The sequence below is a fragment of the Bidens hawaiensis genome, unplaced genomic scaffold, assembly GCF_021521415.1.
Source record: "Bidens hawaiensis isolate Kalapana, Puna unplaced genomic scaffold, B.hawaiensis_p1.1 tig00060931_1, whole genome shotgun sequence".
Lineage (NCBI taxonomy): Eukaryota > Viridiplantae > Streptophyta > Magnoliopsida > Asterales > Asteraceae > Bidens > Bidens hawaiensis.
The window spans coordinates 6,093-25,998 of NW_027500966.1; the positions used below are offsets into that span (position 1 = coordinate 6,093).

Sequence of the window (19,906 nt, forward strand, 5' to 3'; positions counted from 1 at the left end):
ACATCTCCAACACTAGCAGGCAGGCTCTTTGACATCTGCGCATCTCACCACATTAAAAATGACCACCTCGATGCTTTGTCATGATGCAGCCCATGAGACCAGCCCACACAATAGGCCCAATCGTACCTCTAAACCTCCACAACGTTTGAATCTGTAATTCCCGCTTGAATTAGAAGGCCTCCGCAATTAAGTCCTACAAATTAGCTTAACTGTATTTTCAGTTTTCAGTATGTTTCTTTAAGTATGTTGACATTATGTTTTAAGTTTTCATTGAGAAATTAGTCCAGATTTTATCCATTTCCCTTCTTAATTCTTCTTGGAGCGTCGTTCCCTTACGAACGTGTATCATTGGTGCTTTCATCGATCTTCATGCCTCCACGCATAGATGTCCCCTCTCTTACGAACGTGTATCGCTTGCTTACTCAGAATGACGAGAACGCCACAAAAACGGCTGAAGCAGCGTAGGATCATTTTGAAACCCTCAACCAGTCAATCAACTCCTTAACCACTGCCCTAGCCGCAACCCGCGCCTCATCCTCTGTGACATTTGTCAATTTCGGGTTATTTTATACTTGTATTCTTAATGTAAACCCGACCCGTTTTGTATCCCGAACCTTTCGATATTATCAAAATGATGAATTTTATGTTAAATATTTGTTTTATAGTTGTTGGATCAAAGAAAAAACACCCTTTTCGGTTCTTAAAATTCCCCGAAAACGCTCAAAACGAACTCCAGGGACTAAAACTACCAAAATGGAGACTTGAAGGACCCATTTGTAGTTTGTGCTTTCTTGGGTCTATAACCAACCCATTTTCATGAAACACCCTTTATGAAAGACCCATTCAACTTACCCTATATATACACACCCATCTTCTTCATTTGTGCTTGCTCATTTCCTCACTTCTCTCTCAAATTCTTGAATTCTAAGGTTGTTCTTCATAAGCTAATCTTTCATTTTAACTAACTTCTCAATACTTAAAGCTTAATGTTACAACATATATATAACATACACTCCTTGTTTACCTTCGGTCTTTCATTTCTCCGGTCTCGGCCGGTTGAAATGTCGGGCTAGTAAGGCAAGGTTACATGGAGGACTTTGTAGTCCTTGTTTATATATTTAACAAATCTAACCATATAACTTGTTATACTTGCTTAACTTCTACATATTTAGTTTATTGTTCATATTTGTCAAGTTCCATGGTATTGGGTATGTGGTGACTAGCCTCGGTTTCATCCCGAGTTGAGAACCGAACCAAAAACCGAACTTTTGTTTAAAAGCATTATTGTTAACTTTTTGAATGTAAAACTTGAGTATTATTATTTATAAGTTATTTTACAAGTTCCATGGTAATTGGGTATGTGGTAACCATCCTCGGTCTTATTCCGAGTCAAGGACCGAACCAAAAACCGAACTAAACCGAGTTCACTCGCTTAAGACACACAAGTGTGTTTTTAGCCACCAAAACTCATATTTTTCTTCAAGATTATATTTTAAATCAATTTTAGTTAATTTCTAAACATACTTGGCATGTCGGTAACCAACTTGATCTTATAACAAGTTCGAACCGATAAGGTCGTATACTCGCTTAACGAACGTTAAGGTTCTTCACAATAGAACTACATACTTGGTTAAGTCTATTTTGATTTCATTGAGTTATCTCATAACATTTATTATTTTGGGAAGTTAACCGTGAGCTTGGTCAATTATCAAGTCTCGAACCGACAAACCCGAACACTCGTTTAAACCTCATTTTGGTATTCTTATAACCAAGGGTTTTGCAATATCGCATTTTAACCCACATTATTACTTAATATAGGTTGAGTAAAAAAAGAAAAAAGAAAAAAACTAATGAATAGAATACCGAGACCCGGTTTCGAGTAAACTTATTTTACAAAACTCGTTTCTTTAATTTCTCAAATATTTACATTTTAAATCCTAAACTATATTTATTTACTTTATTTGTCATGTATTTTATTTTAAACCCTTTCAAGACTACCTACTAACACGAGACCCGTTTAATATAGGTCTTGATCGTTAAACCGATCTCTCCGATTATTCACGACACTATCTTTCAAGTTACTTGTTAATGTGAGTACTTTTTCATCCCCCATTTTCCATCTTTCGTTTTAGGGGTGGCATTGCATACTTATTCAAATTAAAATGATTTATACTTGAGTCTTAAACCACAACACGTATTGTATATGTTTACTTAAATAAATGCTTGATTTGGTGTTATATGCTTTACATGATTATGTGCAAATTCTTGAATGCTAAGGCGGGTAGCCTCATCAAAGTATGATCATACGTTAATTCCGAGTATATATGGTATCCCCATATAGAAAGGTGTCGTCAATGTATTCTTATTGACGATTTCATTATTGTCGTCAATGTACTCTTATTGACGGTTTTATTATCTAAATTGTTGCTATTATTTATTGTTTTCATATACTAGTTGTGGATTTCATACTATATACTTATTATCCAAAACTATGAAAATTGCTCACCAACTTTCGTGTTGACAAACTCTATTTTATGCAATGTTACAGGTTTGATGTTAGCTTAATTGGATTACTTGAAGAAACTTATTATCTTGGCTTTAGGATATTAGAAAATAAAAGAACAAGTAATTTGTTTATCTATCTATTTGGCATTTTGTATGAACAATTGTTGTTTATGATGATATGGATTTAAATGAGTTGTTTAAATATTGTAACTTTATAGTGTCATTATGCAATGAACAATCATGTCGCGCCTCGACGTTTCCGCCTTCATTGGTCGGGATGTGACAGATTGGTATCAGAGACATCGACTATAGGATAGGTAGTTAGACGTAACAGCCTGGTATAGTTTATGCTCTAGGGTCCCTATACGTGTGCTCATACGTGTTTACCCTACTTGATTGTTTATTGCATTTATTAATTATTTATAAACTTGTTTAAAAATCTATCTCATCATAAATGTACACATACACACACTTTCAATAGTATTCTAAGGTATTTTTACCTTAAAACAAAACATTAGTTTTTATATTATGTTTTATGGATCACAAGCTTAACTTGGATCTCGTTGTTTACGATCTCCTTAAAGCTAGGTTCTATAATTTGTTTTGTGACGACCGTAGGGAACGAAACACTTGATTCGATCATTTGACAAAAAGATTCCAAGAATCGAAGGTGATTTACTTACCTGGGATGATTGGGTTTAGTGTTGGTTTCTAGGTCAAGCAACTCGAGTTATATGAGCCGACACTTTAAGTTGTCGTATGCGAGCGTTCCGGTCGCCTCCTTATTTTTGGTGTTGAAAACATAAAAGCCACGGTGACACGTGTCGTTGTATCTCCGTTTTATTGTATGTTATTATCATGATTTGAGTCAACAACATGAATGACGCGGTGATACGTGCACATGTTCGACTCCATATATATTACTTTTACATAAGTTTTTATTGCCGGGATATCAAATCATGGTGGTTCATGTACAATTTTCCCAACTATATATATGTTTACAAGAAATTTTGTTGTTTTTTTTTCGGAATATTAAATCATGGTGGTTCATGTACGATTTTTCCGACTAGATACAAATTTCAACACTTCAAAACGTCCAAATTTTAAATTCTCGAAACTTTGAAACATATACTTATATATACGTTTTTATCATTTGGTTTATGTATAAACTTTATTTCTACTAACATTCTCATCCTTATGACACTAGGATTCACGTAAAAAAATGGTTACATACATCTTCTATTTTAAACTCAATGCCCTCAAACTCACTACAATTCTTTATAATTTTTAGAATGCCTCCGCTACGACGCCACTACCGCAAGGACTCCAGACGCAAGATGGCCACTTTAGTAGCCGAACAAGTCGCCGCTGTGATTCACAAACTCCTAACTCACTTGCAAGCAAACCAACCTCCACCCGTTGTAGCACCCGTTGAACCCACACCCGCTCCCTACTTGTATAAACAATTTACCGGTGATAACCCAACCAAATTCATTGGTACGAACTGTGCGACTACCTTGTTGCAATGGTTTGAAAAGATGGAAAGTGTGTTCCGACACAGCGAGTGCCCTGAAGCGAAGAAAACTAATTTCGCTTCGAGCATGTTTGAGGAAACTGCTCTTACGTGGTGGGGTAGTGTTATGCATCTCCAAGGGGCGGAAATTGCCATGGCGCTTCCATGGACCGAACTTAAGGAACTCATGATGAAGAAGTTTTGTCCCAAACACGAGCTCCAAAAGCTTGAAGCCGAATTTTGGGAATTGAAACAAGAAAGTGGTGATAATGCCACTTACTCGCTCCGTTTTCATGAATTGAGCACCCTTGTACCTCATTTGGTTACCCCGCTCGAACGTAAAATCGACAAATACATCGGAGGTTTACCCATGCTAATTCGGGACTCAGTCATGAGTAGCAAACCCGAGAACCTTGAGGATGCAATTACTCTAGCCGGTGCGCTATCGGAAAACCATGTTAAGGCAGGTACCCTAACCATCAAGAAGAAAAGTGATAAAAGCAAAATCAAACCCGCACCTCAAGCCAAAGTTGACCCACCACCTCAAGCCATCAACTACTCAAACTCTTCCCATCACAACAACAAAAGGAAACCCAAACAAAACCACCGAAACTATGCCGTTACCCAACCGCAACCGCAACAACAACCCCAAGCTCCCCCACAAAATCGAAAACCCTATACTGGTACTTTTCCACTATGCAACAATTGTCAACTTCATCACCCATCTCACTTACCTTGTCGCCATTGCACCATTTGTAACCGTTTTGGCCATCTAAATAACACATGTCGTTCCGCACAACGTACTCAACCCAACAAACCAAGAACCACTCCACAAAACACCCAAAACCGCTTTGCACCTTACCCGCAAAACCCTCCTCAACAACCCCGAGCTTGCTTTAACTGTGGTGACCCAAATCATTTCCGCAACAATTGCCCACGACTCACTTTTGCAAACCAAGCCCAAACCGTAACCATACCTTAGTATCAAACCCAAGCCTACCAAGTCCAAACCTACCAACCTCAACTTCCCCAACTCAGTGCACCACTCATCCAACCCATGCAAGCACCTCCTCCTCCACCACCTCATGCACCTCAAGGAAATCCCGGTAACCAAGGACGAGCTTTTATGATGAATGCTAATCAAGCTCAAGTGGCAAACAATGTTGTGAACGGTATGTTTTTAGTGAACGAGCATTTGGTTTCTATATTATTTGATACGGGTGCCGATAGAAGTTTTATTTCATTAAAGTTTGAATCTACTATTGCCGTACCTCGCACTAAACTTTCTCGACCCTTTTCTGTCGAAGTCGCCAATGGAAATTCTATCACCATAAACTCGGTCCTTCGTAATTATTCTCTCACTCTTTGTAAGCGTAAATTCTCCATCGATCTCATTCCGATGCAAATAGGAAGTTTCGATGTCATAGTTGGCATGGATTGGTTATCTTTGCACCGTGCCGAAGTCGTTTGTTATGATAAATTCATTCGGATTCCGCTTGTCAACGGTAAAACTCTCAAGGTCTACGGCAAAATGTTTCCTAAAAGGCTCAATCTCATGTCGTGTTCTCAATCGCAAAAATATTTATGCCAAAAGTATGTTCCGTTCCTAGCCCAAGCGGTGGTAAAAGACCACAAGGAAAGAAAAATCCAAGATATCTCCATTGTTGGTGATTTCCTCGACGTCTTTCCAGATGATGTTACCGGTCTTCCACCCATTCGTCCGGTTGAATTTCCAATCGATCTTGTGCCCGGCGCAATGCCCGTGGCCAAGGCTCCTTACCGTTTAGCCCCATCGAAAATGCAAGAGTTATCAAACCAACTCAAAGAACTTTCCGACAAAGGATTTATTCGTCCAAGCTCCTCTCCTTGGGGCGCTCCCGTCCTCTTCGTGAAAAAGAAAGATGGCTCATTTCGCATGTGCATCGATTGTCGTGAACTCAATAAACTTACTATCAAAAATCGTTATCCTTTGCCACGAATCGACGACCTCTTCGATCAACTCCAAGGCGCAACGGGTTTCTCCAAAATCGATCTTCGATCGGGATATCATCAGTTGCGTGTTCGCGAAGAAGACATTCCAAAAACCGCATTCCGTACTCGATATGGACATTTCGAATTTTTGGTCATGCCCTTCGGGTTAACCAATGCACCCGCGGTATTTATGGATCTCATGAACCGCGTTTGCAAACCGTTTATAGATAAATTCGTTATTGTCTTTATTGATGACATTCTCATCTTCTCTAAATCCAAAGCCGAGCATGAGCATCACTTGCGTTTCATTCTCGAAGTCTTAAGAAAAGAACGACTTTACGCCAAATTCTCAAAATGTGAATTTTGGCTAGGGGAAATTCAATTTTTGGGACACATCGTCAACGACAAGGATATTCATGTTGATCCTGCAAAAATCGAAGCCGTCAAAGATTGGAAGACTCCGCCTACACCCACGGAAATTCGATCTTTCCTCGGTTTGGCCGGATATTATCGGCGTTTCATCCAAAATTTTTCCAAGATCTCTTTACCCCTCACTTCCCTAACTCACAAAGGACAGCCTTATGAATGGGGATCCAAACAAGAAGAAGCATTTAATACTCTTAAACACATGCTTTGCAATGCTCCCGTTATAACCCTTCCCGATGGAAACGATGACTTTGTAGTATTTTGCGATGCTTCTCATCAAGGTCTCGGTTGCCTTCTCATGCAACGAGGTCAAGTTATCGCGTATGCTTCAAGGCAACTCTAGGTCAACGAGAAGAACTACACGACTCACGATCTTGAACTTGGTGCCGTCGTTTTCGCACTCAAAATTTGGAGACATTACCTTTACGGAACGAAATGTGTGGTTTTTACCGATCACAAAAGCCTTCAACACATTTTTGAAGGTATCCCCATATAGAAAGGTGTCGTCAATGTATTCTTATTGACGATTTCATTATTGTCGTCAATGTACTCTTATTGACGGTTTTATTATCTAAATTGTTGCTATTATTTATTGTTTTCATATACTAGTTGTGGATTTCATACTATATACTTATTGTCCAAAACTATGAAAATTGCTCACCAACCTTCGTGTTGACAAACTCTATTTTATGCAATGTTACAGGTTTGATGTTAGCTTGATTGGATTACTTGAAGAAACTTATTATCTTGGCTTTAGGATATTAGAAAATAAAAGAACAAGATATTTGTTTATCTATCTATTTGGCATTTTATATGAACAATTGTTGTGTTATTTGTGATAATATGGATTTAAATGAGTTGTTTAAATATTGTAACTTTATAGTGTCATTGTGCAATGAGCAATCATGTCGCGTCTCGACGTTTCCGCCTTCATTGGTCGGGGTGTGACATCCTCCGGTTTCGGCGAACCACCACCGCCACCCCTGCCAAATCACAATCCCAGACCGCCCAAAATCATTCTTCCAACATTTTATGGTACAGGTGCGCTCGACTGGCTCTTTCAGCAGAGAATTTCTCTAATTACTACAACATCCACTTCGATCAACGCTTGTTGCTTACGGTTTTCTATTTCACCGGTGAGGCTTTGCGTTGGTACCAATATCTCTCCAGAAACCACTTGTTAGGTACATGACCAGAGTTTAAACGAGTGCTTGAACTTTGTTTCGGCCCGTCCACGTACGAGAACCATGAGGCAACATTGTTCAGGCTTCGACAAACTACTGCGGTTTCCGCATACCAGGCTTAATTCGAACGAGTAAGTAATCAAGTTACTGGTTTATCCACACAAACTCTAAAAAATTGTTTTATTTCGGGGTTAAAGCCGGAAATTCACGCCGAATTGAACCTACACAACCCTGTTACTTTACACGATACTCATGCTTTGGCCCGCAAAATTGAAGACAAACTGTCTTTCTCCAACAAACCGAAATATTCATTCTCATCTAAATCAACTTTCCAAATCACACCAACTACATCCCTTCATAACACCTCTAAAAGTAACTCCAACCCTCCACTATTACCTACACCACCTAAAACCACAAACAACCTTCCGATTACCAGATTATCGCTAGAATCCCTTCAGAAACGAAAAGCAGACGGGCTTTGTTTCAAGTGTCCAGAACGGTACTTTCCTGGGCACAAATGTATTGTTCCGCAATTCCTTATAATCGCGGATAATGAGGACGAAACCGAAACCACTGATACAACCCAACCAGATTTCACGGACACCACTTCTCTTCACTACCTTTCATTATCCCATGCAGCGTTCTTTGGCCTTTCCTCCCCACAATCACTCCGTTTAACAGGTTATTTGCATAATTAGCCCATCACTATCCTTGTAGACTGTGGAAGTACCCATAATATCCTTCAACCGAGAATTGTTTCATTATTAAACATTCCATCACAACCAGTTAAACCATTCGGTGTAATGGTAGGTAATGGTGAAATGATTCCCTGCCAGGGGTTTTGGCCTCAAGTACCTCTACGTCTAAATAAAACCACATTCACCATCCCGTTTTTTGTCTTACCCGTGGAGGGCGCTGATGTTATACTTGGATTGGAATGGTTAAGTACACTTGGTCCAATCATGGCCGATTTCTCCGTGCCCCAACTGTCCTTTAATAAAGATGGTCAGACAATCGTTCTTAAGGGGAATTCTCGTTCATCTTAGGTGTCCTCCAGCACCCTCACTTCACTACTTAAACAAGATTCCATCTCCTCTTTACACACTATGGTCTTCCATCACCAAGCATCTACTAATCCTACCCAGCCAGTCTCCACACATCCCAGCATTGAACCACTTCTCCAAACATACTCAAAGTTATTTGATTCAACCTATGGTTTACCACCTGTGCGTAATCATGACCATCATATTCCCACCGAACCCAATGCGAAACCCGTAAATGTTAAGCCATACCGTTACCCGCATTACCAAAAACAAATCATGACAAATCTCATCGCCGAGATGTTAAATGACGGGATCATTCAGCCAAGCACAAGTCCTTATTCGTCTCCGGTATTATTGGTACGCAAAAAGGATGGCTCCTGGCGCTTTTGCGTTGACTATGGAGCTCTAAATGCAATCACTATTCCTGACCGATTTCCCATACCAACAGTTGATGAACTTCTCGACGAATTACATGGCTCATCCATCTTTTCTAAGATCGATCTACATGCCGGCTATCACCAGATAAGGGTAGCACCATGCGACGTTCCCAAAACAGCCTTTCGCACAGTAGATGGTCACTATGAGTTTTTGGTTATGCCATTCGGCCTAACCAACGCGCCTCAACCTTTCAAGCCGCCATGAACGATCTTTTTCGTCCAGTTTTAAGGCATTTTGTTTTGGTATTTTTTGACAACATACTCATTTACAGCAACTCCATCGAATCTCACCTACAACATCTAAAGTATGTTTTTGATATTCTGCTATCAAACCAATTTCATGCAAAGGCTACAAAATGTGTTTTTGGAGTTACCAAAATACAGTTCCTAGGCCATGAAATTTCCAAGGAAGGTGTTGGTCCCGATCAACAGAAACTAGATTCAATCCAAGCATGGCCAAGTCCACATTACTTAACAACCTTACGGGCCTTCTTGGGGGCTCACTGGTTATTATCGTCGGTTTGTAAAAAATTATGCTCACCTAGCGGCGCCTTTAACCGATCTTCTCAAAAACAAATCTTTTATTTCAAATGATCAAGCAGAGGTAGCCTTTTGTGCTCTCAAAACCGCAATGGAAAAATTAGTCACTCTTGCATTACCTGATTTCCAACACCCATTCGATGTCTCAACTGATGCATCTGGCGTCGCCATTGGTGCCGTCCTCTCCCAACATGACAGACCAATATCCTTCTTCAGCAAAAAAATGTGTACTACTATGCAAAATCAATCAACGTATATCCGGGAACTCTACGCCATCACGGAGGCAATCAAAAAATGGAGACAATACTTGTTGGGTCGCAAAATCTGTGTCTTTACCGATCATCACAGCCTTAAACACATTTTGACTCAAGCAATTCAGACCCCAGACCAACATAAGTAGGTCCCTAAGCTAATGGGCTACGACTTCGAACTCCACTATAAACCGGGTAAGCATAATACGGTTGCCGATTGCTTAAGTCGCTACAACCATATTCAATTTGCAATCACAGGGCCTAAAGCACAATGGTTACAAGACCTGAGGAATTATTACACCAACACAGCAGAAGGTCAAGCTTTAAATTCTCAATTCCTTACGGATCCAAATAAGCAGCTCCATTATTCTCAAAAAGATGGCTTGTGGTACATGCGCGGACGTCTTGTAATTCCGGATATAAACAACATGCGGCATACTATACTTCAAGAATTCCATGACACACCTCTTGGTGGACATTCGGGCATCAACGCTACCAAACGTCGTATCGCCACCAATTTTTATTGGTCAGGTCTCAAATCTGATGTCACTAACTTTGTTAAACAGTGTTCTATTTGCAAAGCAATCAAATACCCAACCCATAAACCATATGGCTTGCTACAGCCCTTGCCCACACCAGCTAACACATGGGAAGACTTGTCTATGGACTTCATAACAAATTTGCCACCTTCAAATGGTAAGACAACGATATGGGTCATTGTCGACCGCTTGTTGAAATTCGCCCATTTTATATGCTTACCGTCAAAGTTCACCGCGGCTTCTTTAGCTACCACGTTTTTACGAGACATCTATCGTCTCCATGGTCTTCCAAAATCAATTGTTTCTGATCGCGACCCAGTATTTGTAAGCAACTTCTGGAGGGAATTGTTCAAACAACTTCGCACTAAACTTCTTCATTCCACAGCCTACCACCCACAAACGGATGGCCAAACCGAAGTCGTTAACAGGTGCCTAGAGTCTTACCTTCGAGCTTTTGTGCACAACAAACCAAAGACATGGAGCCAACTCGTCTATCTAGCAGAATTTTGGTACAACACTAGCTTTCATTCATCCATCAACATGTCTCCGTTCAAGGCAATGTATGGGAAGGATGCCACCATTATACACGATTATCAACCGGGTTCCTCTTCAACAGCTTCGATCGATATTTCACTACAAGCACATGCTCAACTAATTGAGCTCCTCAAACTTTCCTTGGAGCGGGCGCGTACCAAGACGGTCACCTCAGCAAACAAGCATCGGCTGTAACACCCCGACCAAAGGCGGATTATACATCGGGGCGCCACATATTGTTTCATTACTCGTGACACTATTGGGTGTCAATATTTAATAAATACATTCATTCGCGCACGCGCAAAGTAAACACAAGATAACATAAATCATCATAAATCAATATATTATAAATCATAATAATCGAACAGCAATAACTTGTCTTGATACATTTTAATCTAGGTCCAAAAGTAAAAACGTCCTACGTGTCCACAAGCTCCAAATGTAGCTACAGCAAACCTGAACATGTGTTAAAATAAAACGTCAAACACTTGCGTGTTGGTGAGAAATCAAGTTTAATACAATACATAGATAACAATAAATCTGCGAGCAACATGTATATGTCTGCTTTTCAACAAGGGTGTAATCCGATCGGGACCAACTCTAAGATTCATAGACTGCCAGTGCTCACAATTGAGCTCACAAACAAGAAAGACTGTGCAAGTGTAAACAAAAGAGAAAATCATAAACGATAGTTCTCCCGTGTTCATCTAATGGTACCATGAGAACTGCGGAATAGACCGACAAGACGGTTAATGATCCACACATACAAATAAACAGCCAAGTCTACGTCCTCGACACATGGGATACTGCGCGACTAAAGTTCATAAACAAGTTTAAGACTCTAAGTTTGTACGAACACATGAACATCCCAAAACATTAAAATAAAAAGGGATTAGGTACGAGATTACTCACTTGATAAACGATGCGGTGAAAGATAAAGCAAGAACCAACTCTTAACAAGCAAAGTTAACCTATAATTAAAGATTATTGTTTTAACGATTGGTTTTAAGTCTTGATTATAAGTTAGCATAATTAATAAGTAAATTATTATATTTAATATATATTACCGGAAAAGCAGGGCAGAACAGGGAGGAAGACGGAGGCAGAGAGGAAGACGGCAGAGAGGGCAAGGAGCAAGAGAGAACAAGAGAGATTAAGTGTTTTGTGTGTGTAGTGTTAGGAAAATAACATTATTATTTATAGAGAAACCCTAGGGAACACAATCCCTAGAAAAGGGGAAAAGATCTCCAAAAAGTAAAAGATTCCAAAAGCAAAAGATATCAAAAGATATGGCAGCTGCAGGGGACAAAGGAAAAGCTGACAGGTAACAGTAACAGGCATGGCGGGTCAGATAAGGTACTGGTCAAGCATGGAAAAAGCAGATTAGGTCAACGGCTCAAAAGATAAGATATCACAAAAGCAAACGGCTGGACAAAACAGAAGAAAAGACTCAAAGGGTTAGCGCGAGAAGGCTGGAGCGCGAAGGCAGACACAGAAAGTCAAGAGAGCGCGAGCGCGAAGGCAGACAGAACCAACCTTTGCGCCCCGCGGAAAGAACTATATTTCTAAGCGCGCCGCGGGAAGAACTTCAATTCTAAGCGCGTCGCGAGAAGAACTATATTCCTTAGCGCGCCGCGGGAAGAACAGTATCCATAGCGCGCCGCGGAAAGAACTAAAATCCTTAGCGCGCTGCGGGGACAGTTCGTCTCGCGTATCGCAGTAACAGGTGGTCTTCACGCAGGCTTCCTTGTAAGGAGTCTGGCGCGTGGAGCTGCGCAGACAACCTTAGGCGGGAAGGAACAAAGGACAGCAAAGAGTTGGAAGAAAAGAGGGAAACAAGGCGGAAAGAGAGAAGAAGAGGGACGGGACGACGGAAAGAAAGAGAGAGAAAGAGGCGGGAAGGAAAATATATTATTATTATTAAAAGTAAAATATAAGTATAAATAAATACTAAATCATAAAAGAAAGAGATCGGGTCAGAGAAACGGGTACCTGGGTCGGGTCGGATCGGGGCAGATGTTACAGTGGCAAAATCGAGAATTTCAAGTGGGTGATTGGGTTTACCTTCGTTTGCAGAAATATCGCCAAACCTCGGTTCAACAACGATCATGCCACAAATTATCCAAGCATTATTATGGACCCTTCCAGATCACAGCTCGGATTGGAAACGCTGCTTATCGTCTCAATCTGCCAACTACTTCAAGAATACATCCAGTTTTCCATGTTTCACTACTTAAGCAAGGTGATACACCAACGGAGGTCGAAGACTTACCTGATGATTTTGGAAACGAAACACACTTCATGGAATTGCTTCCAGACATGATACTCGACTCCCGTACAGGTCCGCATAGCAAACGGCAGTTACTCGTTAAATGGAAAGGGTTACCAATAGAAGAAGCCACCTGGGAAAATGCTGCCAAGTTTCAAGAAACTTATCCGGAATTCATCGAGGACGATGAACGTTCTTCAGGAGGAGGCAATGATGCAGCCCATGAGACCAGCCCACACAATAAGCCCAAGCGTACCTCTAAACCTCCACAACATTTGAATATGTAATTCCCGCTTGAATTAGAAGGCCTCCGCAATTAAGTCCTACAAATTAGCTTAACTGTATTTTCAGTTTTCAGTATGTTTCTTTAAGTATGTTGACATTATGTTTTAAGTTTTCATTGAGAAATTAGTCCAGATTTTATCCATTTCCCTTCTTAATTCTTCTTGGAGCGTCGTTCCCTTACGAACGTGTATCATGTCACCTCGTGCTCCGTATGACAGTATCGATGAACTTGTCACTGTGATTGTTCGTCACTTACTATATATATTACTTCTGTTGGCTCTTTAACTCCTTATTTCTTTACTACATCATTTAATTTACATAACGATTTTTGTGTTACCTCCTTGTCTTGAAACATAATCTCTATTTCTCATCTACGTATTAATAACAACTTACTAATTCAATTTTTCTCTTATAGTTTTGTTATCTTTTTATGGACCTTTCGGTCGCACGCACTTCTTTAGGGAGCAACTCCTCATGCTTTTCATTTGCAGACAAATAAATCTTCCATTTGGTGCATCTGTATTCAAAAGCCTTGCGACATTATCTTCTTTTGTTTCTTCTATTACACGTTATCATCAATCTTGTAATTTGTTGCATTAATAAAAGTCATAAGCATCTATTTCATAATATTTCTACTATTACTTATAATATATATTACAACTTTTATTTCCCGATGCATGGTCCTCTCTGATTCCCCTATTTGATGGTTAATTTTGGATATTACATAATATTTGTTGATCATATTCAAGAGATGATAGTTGCATAGGTTTTTGGTTTTATGCATAGGTTTCTGATTCTTCTAATTGCATTCACGGTCACCAAGCTTTACCGATTCATACATTATCCAACCAACCTTCATTGGGCTGCCCTCAAACGCATCCTGCGATATATACATGACGCCATGCACCACAGACTCATTAGACGCAATTCACCACCACAACATCACACCATCATTGACGTGGATTGGGTAGGTGACAAACTCGCCTAGTGCAGCATCACTAGCTATATTGTTGTTTATCTTGGCTCAAACCCAATCTCTTGGAGCTCCAAATGTCAACCCACATTGGTTCGCTCTTCCACAAAAGCCAAGATTCGGGTTGTTGCATCCACCACGATAGACGTGCAATGGCTTATCTCCTTAATGTCTGAACTTGGCTGCAAGTCTACTGTAACCCCGACTTTCAATTGTGACAACTTAAGTGCCACTCACTACTCGACCAACTGAATTTTTCACTCTCGCATGAAGCTACTTGCACTCGATTTTCATTCGTACATGAAAAGGTTCAAGACAGGTCCATACGGGTTACTCAAATTGCAAGCAATGATCAGCTCGTTGGTGCTTTAACCAAGCCGCTACTAAAACACCAATATCATACTCTTGGGGGGGATATCTGAGATAAAACGGACCCCCCCAAACAGGTCAAATATTTGAATTGTTTTAAAGCTTATAGATAAAACTCTGCAGTTGCTGTTCTCCTCTATTGTGTTGTAATTTGTCCCTACTTTTCATATTTCCATTTTGTAGTTACTTTAGCCCTGATCAATGAAATAATTGATTCGGTTGAATATCTTGATGTCTTGCATGGTCCTCGCACCACATTATTTCGACACATGCCTTGACACAAGACCACAAGTAAATTGAAGTATCCTAATTCCTAACACATGCGACTTAAAGCATGGCCCCTGCTTTATCTACATTGTTATTCTTGGTTTGCAAATCTAGTACATCATGGGGCTTTACTCAGTCACTTTCTAATAAATATATTTAATGGAAGAAACCAGAATATCTAAATCTAAAGCATGAGGTAAAACTGTAAAAGAAAACTCTGCTTTTATTTCAAGTAGTTCTTTTTTTTTTACTACTCGAGAATGGTGCTTTATAAGAATCACACGTAGGTGCCGCTTGATATGGAAGAAGTAAGTTTTAACTTGTGCAGTAAGAATTGTTTCCTCATAGACAGGGAAACCTATAGGTGGGTTGAGTAACAGCTCAAGATAGAACGTGAGAAAAATGAGTGTGTGCCAAAACATGATAGAATGCGAGGAAAATGAGTTCGTGTCAAGATGATTCCATTTAAAAGAGTATCAATTTAGTTTAGTTCAAAAAGAGTTCTAAGTTCTAACCAATCTCATTTGTTACTTCTTAAATCCATCTAGTCATCTACATGCCTAGCCTAGATACAAGGGATTAATGCTTGAATGTCATAGTGAAGTTAATTGTTCTTAATTAATGTGTTTGGTATCGTGAAAACTTTTTAAAGAATTGGAATTTATCAAAAGAAAGTGGAATATGAAGGAACTGGATTTGGAATTAAAGGAATACGCCATACTGATTGCGCCCAATGCCAGTAACGTGCTCGGCACCAATAACGCGTTAGACGCCAGTTACGCGTCTGATGCCGATAACACGTTTGGTATCATTCATGCGGCCACTTGCGCGCCCCGCAGAAGGAAAGCAAATGCACCTTTGGTCCATGGTATGCAGAAAACATTGCAGAAGGAAAGCAAATCTACCTTTGAATTCAAACTAACTTGAATTTGTCAATGAAGTTTTAGCTCACAAAATTTTGCTTCAGATAAGGTTCTCCATTACTCAAATTCACAGCGGCCCACCGAAAACTGAATGATATTCATTCTATTAAGCGATTAAATCCAGAAAACAATACAAGAAGCCGAAGACCATAAAACCCTCATTCTTTTCCGATTAACAAAAACCTCTTAAGGATACAACAAATAAACACAACAGAATCCAATTAGCGGCCAACTAAGCTACAAAAGAGCTTCAGCTCCCGCAACAATCTCCAATATTTCATTAGTAATCTTCGACTGCCGTTCACGGTTATAAACACTCGAAAGACTCTTATTCAACTCAACCGCGTTATCAGTAGCATTACTCATTGCGTTCATTCTTGCAGCAAGCTCACTCGCTAACGACTCCTGCAACGCCCTCAATATCTGATTATTCAAATACAATGGCATCAATGCATCAAGAATCTGAACCGGATCTTGCTCGAACTCCATATTCTCCAAAAAGACACTTTTACCCCTCACTTTATCCCTCTCAACCGCCAATTTCCCGTCTTTTGAAGTCAACCTAAAAAACTCATCTTCACTCGCATCAACCGAATTCCCATTTTCATCACAAACTTCACCTTTTGAAGATAACGGAAGCAACGTCTGAATCACGGGTCTTGATTTGATTAAAGATACAAACTTTGTATACAAAAGCTCGACTTTATCGACTTCTTCGGTTACAAACAACGAAAACACATCATCAGCAATCACTTGCGAGTCTTTCGCAGTCGGAAACCCGTCCCCTTCAATAAACCTATCAACCGAAACCGGTCTTATCACAAAATAAGAATTACCCTTCTTCCCGACACTAATAACCGTGTAATCAAGACCAAGATTCCGCAACTCTGCAATTCGGGCCTCAGCTTTTCGAATAACAAAGTTGTTAAAACCGCCACATAAGCCTCGGTCTCCGGTTATTACAACAAGGGCTACTTTCTTGACCGGTCTAACATCGGTCAACGGTATGTCAACGTCTTCTAGCTGTTCGTTAATGTCGTAAAGAACATTAACAAGCGATTCGGAGAAGGGTCTGGAGTTCACTACGGCTTCTTGTGCCCGCCTGACTTTAGCCGCTGCCACGAGTTTCATCGCTTCGGTTATTTTCTGGGTGCTTTTAACCGTGGCGATTCGTTGGCGAAGCTCGCGAAGATTGCAGCTGATTTTGAAGAAATTTGGTGGGTTTGAATGATGTTGAATGAGTATGTGATTGGTGTTGTGAAATTGTTGGTTTGAAGGTACAGGTACAAATGATGAGAGTTTAAGTTGAGACATTGATATTGAAAGATTAATATATTGTTGTTGTTGTTATAAGTTAAATTCCTGGTACAAATTAAATGAGAAATGATTAAATACATAAAAAATGGAAAAAGAAACAATAATGTTATCCAGAAACAAAAGGCCTAAATCAAGTTAACCCTAATCTGTATTGTATAAAACAAATTGGGGGTTAGAGGAAGAGGTGACACTGTTATATGTTAGCATAATACCTGTATATTACAATAAACAAATAATCAGAGATTTGATTTGACAGAGAAGAAGATGAAAAATGGTAGCTCAGCGGAGAAGAAAATGTCTCTCTGTAGCATTTTATGTTTTGGGCCAGAGTTGTGGGAGGTAAATAAGGGTCGGGTCAGAAACTTAGAACGAATTGGTTTAAATTTGGAAATTTCCAATTTTATGTATAGTTCGGCTTTGATTTTGAGTTTGGACTTTTGGAGCGTTCTCTCTTTTTTATCAATAGAGAATTGCTAGGTATCCGTACAGGATGATCTAATAGTAAAAGTTTATCGTCGGTTTGCCCAACTCAGCCGTACGGAGCCCCGAAGCGCCTCCATGTTATCTCTAGTCATGAGGAAAACCCACATGCCTGAAAGCCAACTGGTGGTAATACCTGGACGCACTTAGGATCGAACTGGATATCACAAATATCCAAGTTTTCCTTCAAAGTGATGTCTGTAGGGATTACACTAAGGTCTTCATTAAGAAAGTCATGCTTCCTACCACTACACTATATTAAAAATAACCTTTTTGAGTTTTCTCAACTACCTAGTTTATGGTTTTGGTTTAATTCATTTGTCATTTCAAAATATACATTGTTTTAGAAAAAAAATCTATAAACAATTCAAGATTTATGAGTCTCTAAATATTGAGTGGTAGTGCACGAGAAGAAAAAAATCATGCATAGATCAACTATTTGGGCACCCCAAAATACTATGAAGTGTTCAGAAATGATCGAAGTAGTTGAATAGGAGGATTACGATAACTATAGCACTTTATTAATATACATAGGCTCCAATGTGATTGATCTCTGATAGATTTTTGTTGTGGACTTGTGGGTGCACAACAAAAATAAAAAAGAAAAACTAAGTGTTTGTAAGAAAAAGAAAAAAGATGGAGAGTTGGGTGTGAGAAGGTTATGAAAAATAAACATTATTTTTAAAGAAATAATAATTAAATTATGGAGAAAAAGATGTAGAGCTTCGACAGTCGACACGAATGTCCTAAGCATTAGATATTTAGATTACAAATATTCAAAAGTTTAACTAAAGCCGAAAGTTTAACCAAAAACTTGTATTGAAAAGTAATAAAACATTTTGAGCTCAATATAAATAGCCCACAAATTCATTTAAATCTATTTAGGTGTTTTTGCCCACTATTTAAAAGCACATGTACTCCAACCATCCTCCTATACCTCGAATTATTTTAGCAATTGAAGGAAGTCCGTAAAAGTAAAAAATGTAAAAGGCCCAAATTCTCTTATAATCCTTCCTATTCTAAATTTCTCTCTCTTATCCGTCAACTGCCTGGTTATTAATTGCTGGTAAAAGAAAAAGCTCAACCTAAAACCAAAACAATAACTTCTAGTATCAAATGCTTAAGCACAATTTAACTTTCCATCCCATAATAATTCAAGTTTATATAAATTCAAATAGTATTCATTACATTTTTACCATTATATAATATATGAAGTACGGTTTTGATGTAAGTAAACCAGTATGCGATATAATCAAGTAATTAATATGGCACCTTATCCTATACTAGAAACCCCTTAGGGTGAGCAAACCATGGTTTGAACAGACCAAAACAAATAACTACACCGAACATGACCTGTGACAAGACCAATTAGATTACTAATGGGTGGTCCTCAGTTCAAGCTTACATTTTACCATACTTTTTAGTCTCGATTATAGTTAACCTAAATCCATATGCGATAACCATGGTAATAACCAAATCAACTAAATGATCAAAAGCATGTTTAATAGACTATGAATTAAAGATATGATTTAAGGTACAACTAAAGGTTTCTTTCTTAATAATTACTTGAGAAAGTTCATAAAAGTTGCAAAAAAATTATCAAATCAAGAGGAAGGCCAAAATCTTACACAAGATTTTCATCAAACATTTGATGTGCATGCATATAAAGTGATTAAATATTGAAATTAATGAAGATAGTATGGTTTTACATGTGCCTAATTCAATGATCACATCGTACGAATTCACTACTCCACGCCTTATTATCAGGCTCGGTCCTCTGCTTACTACTCAACCTATCAATACCAAAACCAATTGAAACTCGATTACACATATAGACCCTGGTCCCCTCTTTCAATTTTAATGTCTATCATGACTTAGTTAGATCAGTCTTATCTAAGTACAATCTGGTTAGTAGCAATTGCTAATCCTACCCGCTATGAATGTTTTGGGTTTTAGTTTGTCCCTTGGAAAGGGCGGGGCAACTTTTAGAGTTTTAGGTGGGATGGGGTGGGGTGGGGTGGGGTGGGGGGCATCGACAACAACTAAGGGTCTGTTCTAACAAGGCTCAAAACTTTTTAAA

At 39.2% G+C, this 19,906-nt stretch overlaps 1 protein-coding gene across 1 annotated transcript; it reads right to left on the reverse strand.

Annotated features, from left to right (window-relative positions):
• Positions 1-16,117: 16,117 nt before the first annotated feature.
• Positions 16,118-17,343, reverse strand: LOC143603167 (ATP synthase gamma chain, chloroplastic-like). Its single transcript, XM_077080051.1, has one exon. It carries the CDS (start codon positions 17,341-17,343, stop codon positions 16,267-16,269), a length of 1,077 nt encoding a protein of 358 aa, XP_076936166.1. The 3' UTR covers positions 16,118-16,266.
• Positions 17,344-19,906: the final 2,563 nt, after the last annotated feature.

Bases quoted from the DNA above. Each gene is read 5' to 3' on its own strand.
- LOC143603167 (XM_077080051.1), bottom strand. From the start codon at position 17,343: ATGTCTCAACTTAAACTCTCATCATTTGTACCTGTACCTTCAAACCAA.